We start from the raw sequence: 9,365 nt of genomic DNA on the forward strand, positions 1-9,365 counted from the left end.
CACACACATTTAACAAAACATCAGGAAGTCTTGTATTTCATGGCTAAGAGCCTGTTGCCCAGTGAACCAGCTGAATTTTGCTATGTCAGCTACTTAATCTATTCTACTTTTACCAAAGTAAAAGTGTTCAACCATGCATCTGCACTTCAACCCCATCCCATATTTAAACAATTGCAACTTTATTTCCAACCTTGAAAATAACATATCTTATTAGAGAAAGGCTAAACAAATTGTGCTAAATGAATATAAAATGTACTATGATTGTACCAATACAATACAAATGTGAAGTATACAAAGAAATATAATAAAATATGGAATGATGCACAATGAAGAAAGAAAATTTTAAAGTTTTATTCATACTGTTACTCTAAATAATAATGACAGAGACAAAATCTGGAGGGAAAATTTTAAAAAGGGACATGAAATAAAGAAGATAGTTTTATGAAAATTAATATGGACTTAAAAACAAACTAAATGGAATTCCACATTTTAATTTGGAATCATTTGTTTTGTTCTTGTTTGTATATTTGAATATGTGGTCCTTGTGTTTATAATTAACCCTCAAAATAGAAAGTAAATTAAAGAGAAATAAAATGCTATCCTTTCAGGCTCTATCATCCTAAAACTTATCCTCTGGTATGTTGGTTCTAAGGGGGAAAACAAAATCAATAGTACCAAGTATGAATTTGTATATATTTTAAAACATAAATTATATTTGGAAAAGCTTCCCTTTTAATAATACAGCGTCAAGCCAAATCTTTGACAAAAAGCAACAGTATTATTTTTTCCGTGTTAAATGACATAGAACTGCAGATACTTAACTGAAATATGATAAATGCTTGACACTGTATGTACAGAGATTAGCTTTGCACTTACAATAGTGTCAAACATTGAAGAAGTCGTATTAACCAAAGCTCAGAAACTCAAACTGCTCCTACAGGAAACTAACAACCCCTTTGAATCTGGAAAGCAAGAATATTACTGCCTGAGAATAATCATACCAATGAGAAAAAAAAAAAATCAGCTTTCCCTATTTTACTGTCCTATTTTTCCGTCATGGAACGAGTAAAGAATCAACTTGGACTGGACATAAGATTTCTTTGATATAGGGAATTCCCTCAATCAATGGAGGGTGGCAATTTATAATACTAGAAAATTGCTGAAGCAACTAGGAGATGAAGCAGATTTTCGGTCAGCGTCTTGGTGTGGGTGTCAGAAGGTCGTTCTAGAATACAGGTTTTCCCGCCTCCGAGGCCCACTCTATCCACTACATCAAAGCTGCTTCATTCACATCTCCTCTGACGCTAGAACAAAAAGGAAAGACTAGGCGGGCGGGCAGGCGGGCTTGGGGAGAGGGGGCTGAGAAATAAAACCCCAAACCTAGGAACTACATAGACATTCCCCCCAAACCTTCCTCCCCGGGCTGGATTCTAAAGTGGAAAATTTTACCCACTGTCAAAGAAAAAGGTTCGAACTGAGGAAATTCTCTTCCTCTGCTAACAGTCTCCTAGCCGGTCTCTGCGACTTCTCCGCCCCCGGGGACAGCTGACTGTGCTTACAATGCTTGACACCAAGCCAGACAGCCAAGTGTTCCAGGTCTTTTCCTTGCAGCTACTCGAATCCGTCTGGTTCTCTTTTTACTTAGTGATTGACTGCGGACGTCTTCTCCCACCCCCACCATCACCTCCCCTGCCCTACCAGACTCTGAACGCGGTTCAGAAAGGAAAGGGAAGCGGTCCCGCAGATCTAAGGCTACAAGAAAGAACCCGCCTCTAGTAATTTACTTAAAAAAAAAAAAAAGCCTACGAGGGCTAAAGTCTTCCCCCACACCCTTCTCCTCCCCCTCACCCTTCCTTCCCCTCCTCCTCCATGTTCTTTGAGCCGCTGAGATTCTCCAACGTCCAGCCACTACACGGATCCGGAGGAGAAAGAGCTGTTCTCTTGAAGATGGCGAGGAGCCGCCACCGCTTTCTTCTCCTGCTGCTGAGCTACCTGGGGGTAGCCCTGGGCTGTAAGTTGTATAGGTTTTACACTGCTTTTCTCCTATAAGACCTACACTACTCCCGATATCTTTCTGCGGAGAGACTTGGCTTTGCAGCCGCGGCTCTTCCATACTCTCAGTCTATAATGGTACCCTCAGGGCAGGATGAGGAAGCTCTGCTGGTTTGGGTCCCTGTGGATTGGAGCATCTGGCTTCCTATCAGGCAAGCCAGAAACTGGTTGTTTGCAGAATGAAGGGAAGGTGAAATGTGAAGAATTTGTTTGGGGCTTTATTTTATTTTTAAATTTACTGGAGAAACCTTCCTATTTTTCGATTGGTAATTAGAGAAAGCTAGTGATTCTTTTATTTTCTTGTTAAGTTGTACTTGTTTAGATTGGGAAGAAGGAAATTGGCTAGAGTTTAAAATTGGCCACTTGATAAGTCTTAAATTTAATACCAGGAGATGTTGGAAGTAATGGCTTCTGGAAAAGTAATAGGAAAACTTTTTCTCACATATGGAAAGACTGTTTCCTTTATTATATATATTTATATATATATATAATATTTGTATATACATTGTATATGTGTGTATGTACATATACCTACATATAAGACAGCACCTCATTTTATAGATGAAGAACTTGAGGCCCAATGGTTAAGTAACTTGCCCAAGATGAAAAATGACAGAGGTGGTGTTTTTGAACCCCTGTTCACCACTCCAAATCTCAGGGGTTTTTTCTAGCTTCACAGTACTACTACTTCACAGTGAACTCTTTTGCCCAGTTATCCCTGGTAGCAAAGAAGAAAACTTACTAATCTGTTGTCCATGTCATTTCTTACCTATGCTCCACCCCCTTTTCTGCTGAAAGGAGAAGCATATGCTTCACATCCAATGCTCTCAAGTCAGTATGGGACCCTGAATAGATCAGTTTTGATGTCTTTCCATGTTATTTTCCTTTGCATTATTGTGTTCATTGTGTAAAAAGAGGTTGTCTTTATTTTTCCTGGTAATTGGAACTGTAGGATTTTGAAGTGAAAGAAATCTTTTGAGATCCCAAGACTGTACAAATAGGAAATAGCAGAGTTAGGATTTGAACCTAGGGTCTATAACTCTTTCCTTGGTATCACCTGTCCCAGCTGTCATGAGAATCTGCAATCACTTGTCAATTAGCCATTAGATAAATACTTATTAGTAAGCACTAAATAATCCTTATAGAGAGACTGCCAGGCACTGTGCTAAACATTGAGGACACAGAATAAAAAACAGCTTGCACTGGGGGAGAGACAATTTATACATAAATCACACGTAAAAGATAAATACAGAATAAATGGAAGGGCAAGCTAAGTAGTAGCTAATGGACCAGAAAAGGCCTTCCACAGGAGGTGACTAAACAGGACAGAGTAAAGGAGGAAAAGCATGCCAGGCATGAGAGATAGCCAGTGTAAAGGTATAGAGAATGGAAGAGTGACCTGTGTGAACAACAAGTAAGAAGGCCAGTGTGGCTGGACCATAGAGTATGTGAAGGGGAGTGGTCAATCAGTCAATAAACTTTTATTAAGCTCCTCCTAAGGCACTGTGCTTACCTCTGGGGGATGCAAATAAAAATAAAGTACCTTCCTTTAATCTAATTGGTGAAAACTATGCACAAATAGAATATGAAAAGAGGAGTGGGGGAAGGGTTAGGATGGGAGACGCTTGTTGCCTAATTGGGGTTATTGTAGTTAGTTGGGGGCATGACCTCTTGAGGTCTCTATTCTCCTTCCTCTTTCTCTAGTGGGTGGAGAACACAAAACAAAACAAAGTTTAGAGAACAAAGTCTTCTTGGAAATATTGAGAATAGTTCTTGAGAGTTTTAGTCCAGGGTGAAGGACCCACTTCCATGTGACTTCCTTTCTCTGCATAGCTTAAAAAAATAAAATAAAATGCAAATTGCAAATCTAATTCATAAGATGCTTTAAGCCTCCCAAGGCATTCTTTTTGTTGCCTAACTGGAAGGTGATCTTAGTTGAATTTAACTAAATCAAATATCCACAAGTTTCCTTCTCTGTCTCAGACTTTCTATAGCAAAACCCAAACTCCAGATATCACCAAAATTTGTCTTAATTGAACAGTTTTTAGAAAAGGTAAATGTAAAATTTTCAAATATAAAAGAAACCCTTAGAGACTAACCTTGTCACCCATTGTTTCAGGCTATTAATAGCAAAACAGAATGGAGTTGCTTTAACATTGTTCCAGCTTTTCCAAGAAATCAAAATTGAGTTCTCTCCTCTGGATTCTCTTAATAAAGATAGCTAGTGCTATTAGCCAGGGAAAGGAAAAGATTTCAGACACTCAGAGGCTTCTAAGTCTGCTGGGAAGAAGAGTCCTCCCTCCATCTGCTGCTGTGGCTTCTTCTCTGCTGCCCATATTCTGTCTTCAATTTTTCACTCATCCTTCTCCAGAGAGATTTTTAAATGCTTATTATAACTGAAGCACCAATCTCAAGTCCTGATCTGGAGGGGAATTTCTCAGTTCTTGCCTTGGAAGAAATACAGGGTCTATAGTAATTTGTACCTCCTCAGAGGCAGTTAATCAGTCTTGCCAGAAAAGCATATTAATATTAAAAGCCTGGAAAGATTGGAAGGAATCAGGTTGTAAAGAACTTTAAATGCTGAACAGTTTATATTAGATCCTAGCAGTAACAGGGAAGCATTGGTATTTATTGAATACATAGGATGACTTAGTCAGACATATGCTTTAAAAAAAATCACTTTGGCAGCAATGTGGATGCTGGTTTGGAGTAGAAAGAGGCTTGAGATAGGTTCCATTGCAATAACCTAGGTGAGAAGTGATGAGGGATTGAACTAGTAGGTGGTGGCTATGTGTGTAGAGAAATGGACAAATGGAGGACATCTACTTTAAAATATCCAGTAAGCAGTTGCTGATATGAGGCTAGGAGACTAGGCTAAATAGTTTTGAGAATTATTTGATAAATGATAGTTGAGTCCATTACAGTTTATCAGATTACCAAGTAAGAGAATAGAGAGAAAAATTAAATGTGTTTAGGATAGAACCTGGCAGGACCCCCACAGTTAGCATATATGAGAGGGAAGAAGTTCCTGCAAATGAGACTCAAAAGGAGCATTCACACAAATGGGAGAAGAAAATTCAGAGAAGAGAGGGCGTTCAGGAGTAAAAGTGGTCAGTCAACTCAAATGCTTCAGAAAGATCAAGAAAAATGACAAGTGGGGAGAAATCATTAAAACTATCAAGTAAGAGCTCTTTGGTAGAGACTTTTGGGGAAGAGTTTGCGGTTGCTGGGACAGAATTTCTGCACAAATACATGTAGGGGGTCAACCCAGACATTTTCCTGGATCCTTGTATGGGTTCATTTGTTCTGGTATTGATGATATCTCCTTGAGAAGTTATAAATTTTTCAGCCCCATTGCTAAAACCTGTTTTAGCTATGGGTAATGAGCATTTATATAGTATATTAAGGTTTGCAAAACACTTTCCAAATATCATCTCAGTTTGTCCTCACAACAACCCTGGGAGGTAGGTTGTATTATTATCCCCATTTTACAGGTAAGGAAATAAATGAAGGCAGACAGAAGTAAAGTGACTTGCCCAAGATCACAAAGCAAGTAACTGTTTGAGGCCACATTTGAACTCAGGTCTTCCTGAGTCTAGGTCCAACACTCTATCCACTGTACCACGTGGCTGCATAGCACTAGGAATTCTGCTAAGTGCTAGAGATATAAATAAAAGCAAAATAGAAAAACAATCCCTGCCCTCAAGGATTTACATTTTAATGGCAAAGACAACATATTAAAGGGAACTGAATGGAACTGATATCCAGTAATTTGGAAGATGTCAAAATGACTGAACCACAACAACAAATATCTGATTCAGAAGTACACGGGTGTATATGTTTCAAATGTTATACAGATTGTGTGTAATTTGTATATGTACAAATGTATGTAATTCTTTAATTCAAAGTTTTCTATACTACATGTAAATACATCTTTAAAATCAGGCATTTGGACTAAGTGATTTCCGAGGTCCCTTCTAGTCCCCTTCATGTGAGTCTATGAAAGATTATTAATTTTAGTTACTATTGTTATTCAACCTATTTAACTTCTTTCAATATTCCCTATCCCCTAAGTTTGCCTTCTTTCAGCATTATGGAAACAATTTTCTGTGACTCATCATTTCTGTATGTTGCCATGAATGGAAGGTTGTAGATTTATGGTATCTGCTGTTATTCATTATTGCTACATAATGGCTTCTAGAATAGGAACTTATGACCTCCAGGCAGAACTAGTACCTGGACCTTCATCCATCTGCAATGATTAGTTAAGCATCTTCCATCTAGATTTAATACCCGGCTGTTTGTTGTTGTTCATTGTGTCTGACTCTTTGTGACCCCATTTGGAGTTTTCTTTGCAAAGATAATGGAGTGATTTATTATTTCCTTCTCTAGCTCATTTTATAGATGAGGAACTGAGGCAAACAGGGTTAAGTGACTTGCCCAGAGTCACAAGTAAGTGTCTGAGGCTAGATTTGAATTCACCAAGATGAGACTTCCTGACTCCAGACCTGGCATTCTATACACAGCCACCTAACTGCCCATCTCCAGTAGTTAGCAAGCATTGATAAAAATAGCTAACACTGATGTAGTACTTCAAGGTCTGCAAAATGCTCGATGAATACTATTTTATTTGATCTTCACAACAACTTGATGATCCTATGAACCCTAAATGGGGAGTGGGGTGGAGAGCTATAGCAGAATATATCAAAGCTATCTTAGAGACAAGATCTCAAAATTCAACTCTGTTCATGTTATATATTATTTTTTAATCCCCATTTTGCAGAAGAGGAAAGTGAGAATGAAAGAGGTTAAGTGACTTGCCTAGGGTCACACAACCAGCAAGTGAGATTTGAATTCTAATATTCCTGTCTCCCAAGTCCAGTGGCATATCAACTATAACATGCTTCCTGGCCATCTTGCTCTTCCAGTACCAGTTATACTGAATCTCTGGCTGCTTAAGAATAATATCCCCTGAACCCCAACTCCCCAGTTCCTGTTTCTCAGTTGTGTACATTCACCTCAAAACTACTCCAAAGTCCAGTTTTGGCTTTGCCAATATTCTTTTGTAGTAGTGTGTCTTTGTTCCATAATTAATAAACTTCCCTTCGTTACAGATCTTTTCTCTTTCTTTTTTCATCTTCTGGCACTTGGAGAGTTCTGGCTTCCCCCAAATAATGTTGCATCCATGACCATCCTTTCCAATATTGCATCTTCTGTCTTGGCTTTTAAAACAGTGATCCTGGAGAGCAAGTTAGAATGCTCCTTGCTCCCCATTGCCACTTCCAGACTCTCTCTCTGCCATTCAGCAATCTCTCTTCCTTTGTGGTTTATTCCTTCACAATTTATCACCTGATCCACATCCTGGTGGCTTTTATCTACTAACACCCTGGACATTCTCCCTAGTTTCTCAATAAGTTCAGCACCTGGCTCACAGTCTTCCTTTCTACCCCAGGTCTTTATTTTCTACCATAATTAGTTAAGTATCTTCCATTTAGACTCATTCCCCAGTAGTGAACTAACATTAATAATAATAACTAACAGTGATATAGTACTTCAAGGTTTGCAAAGTATTTAATGCATATTATTTCATTTGATCTTCATAACAACTCCTATGAACCCTACATGGGGAGAGGGTAGGCCTTCAACATAGATATTGTAGTTTGAAGATGTTTTTTTCCAGAATTTATTTATTTAGTTTTAGTTTTCAGCATTCATTTCCACAAGATTTTGAGTTCCAAATTTTCTCCCCATTTCTCCCCTATCCTCCTGCCCCAAGATGGCAAGCGTACTGATTGCCCCTTCCACCAGTCTGTCCTCTCTTATATTCCCCCATCCACCCCACTCCTTATGGCTTTCCTCCTTACTTTCTTGTAGGGCAAGATGGATTTCTATACCTCATTTCCTGTATATCTTATTTCCTGGTTGCGTGTAAAAACAAATTTTTTTGAAGTTTTACATAGTTTATTCATGGTCAGATGAAAAATTATCTTCACAGATAAACATAATCCATAGTGCCTTTTATTCCTTCTTTTTGCCAGCACCGACATTAGCCTTTACAGTACCCGGGACTTTCTTCATTGTGTTCTTGCATTCCTTTCACTGCTTTCTTGATGTCTTTTTCTTCTCGTACAGGCCATGCCTTGCAAGTCTGTGCTTTGGTTCATTTTTCTTTGCATAGTCAAGGGAATCATAAATCATGCCAAAGCCTGTTGTTTTGCCACCACCAAAATGGGTTCTGCATCCAAAGACAAAAATGACATCTGGAGTTGTCTTGTACATCTTGGCTAGTTTTTCTCGAATTTCATTCTTAGGCACTGTGGCCTTTCCAGGATGAAGGACATCTATAACCATCTGTTTATGCTGAAGAAGTCTGTTTGTCATGAACTTCCTTGTTCTGATGGTTACAGTGTCATTCATGGTGGCGGCCAGCTCCTTGAGCAGTAGGAGAGGGAAAAGGAAAAGCAATTTTTTTTAACACTTGTTTTTAAAACTTTGAGTTCCAGATTCTCTCCCTTCTTCCCTCCTCACCCACCCCCACTGGGAAGACAAGGAATTCAATATAGGTTATACATGCGTAGTTATGCAAAACATTTCCATAGTAGTCATATTGTGAAAGACTGTATTTCCCTCCATCCTATCCCGCCCCCCCCACCATTTATTTTATTTTTTCCTTTGACCCTGCCCCTTTTCAAAAGTGTTTGCTTCCGACTACTCGATGTTGTAGTTGTGGATGTGTATCCTTGCCAAATATCCCTCTCTTGCTATGTGACTAAGTAAATCTCTTTTTGCTAACTGTTCAGTGTGCAACATGTGTCTCATTTCATTCCAAAATCAAGCCAAATCTATTGAATTAGGCCCAACCTGGAACACCTTACAAAATCCTAACTCTCGATTACTCTCAACATCTTCCTCATCTAGTCTTACATTGCTGAATGAAACTAAAGGAAATCAGCCAACTGTTCTGACTGGGTCTACTGCAAATTTAATTCATCTCAACTGGGCCTTTAATATAGCAAAGCAATCCTTTACTTCCATCTAATTGGTTCTTTATTCCACTCATCATCATTATTGTTACAAGCTTTCTCTTTTTTTCTCAATAATCCATAACCTCCTCTTCTACTTGCCCATAACTTTCTCATAAACTTCTCTTATATACTTTCAGCTAAGAACTTTATATTATACTTTACTGAGAAAAGCTGGACCTTGTGTGCTCCCTCTTGTCCCCTTCTTTATCTCACAACCTTGTTGACATCATCCCCTGCTATTTTCTTCTTCTTCTTCTTCTTCTTCTTCTTCTTCTTCTTCTTCTTCTT

The 9,365-nt window shown here is 38.6% G+C and overlaps 1 protein-coding gene and 2 pseudogenes across 7 annotated transcripts in view; 2 read left to right on the forward strand and 1 right to left on the reverse strand.

Moving 5' to 3' along the window:
- Nucleotides 1-1,455: 1,455 nt before the first annotated feature.
- JAM2 (junctional adhesion molecule 2) overlaps nt 1,456-9,365 on the forward strand; it is a 131,787-nt gene continuing 123,877 nt past the window's right edge. Inside the window, exon 1 of one of the 7 annotated variants that reach the window (XM_069062964.1) lies at nt 1,456-2,011. In XM_069062964.1, the coding sequence (XP_068919065.1) occupies nt 1,870-2,011 (142 nt within the window). In that variant the 5' untranslated portion in view covers nt 1,456-1,869. The remainder of the gene's footprint in view (nt 2,012-9,365) is intronic. The other 6 variants (XM_069062962.1, XM_069062965.1, XM_069062966.1 and 3 more) reach the window with 6 other exon arrangements.
- On the reverse strand, nt 8,017-8,503 carry LOC138142030 (small ribosomal subunit protein eS24 pseudogene; annotated as a pseudogene).
- Nucleotides 8,861-9,365, forward strand: part of LOC138142073 (protein SGT1 homolog) — a 4,315-nt pseudogene continuing 3,810 nt past the window's right edge.

Source organism: Petaurus breviceps, unplaced genomic scaffold, assembly GCF_028583685.1.
Source record: "Petaurus breviceps papuanus isolate PSGF00001 unplaced genomic scaffold, PetGlider_PUasm1.0 90515, whole genome shotgun sequence".
Classification (NCBI taxonomy): domain Eukaryota; kingdom Metazoa; phylum Chordata; class Mammalia; order Diprotodontia; family Petauridae; genus Petaurus; species Petaurus breviceps.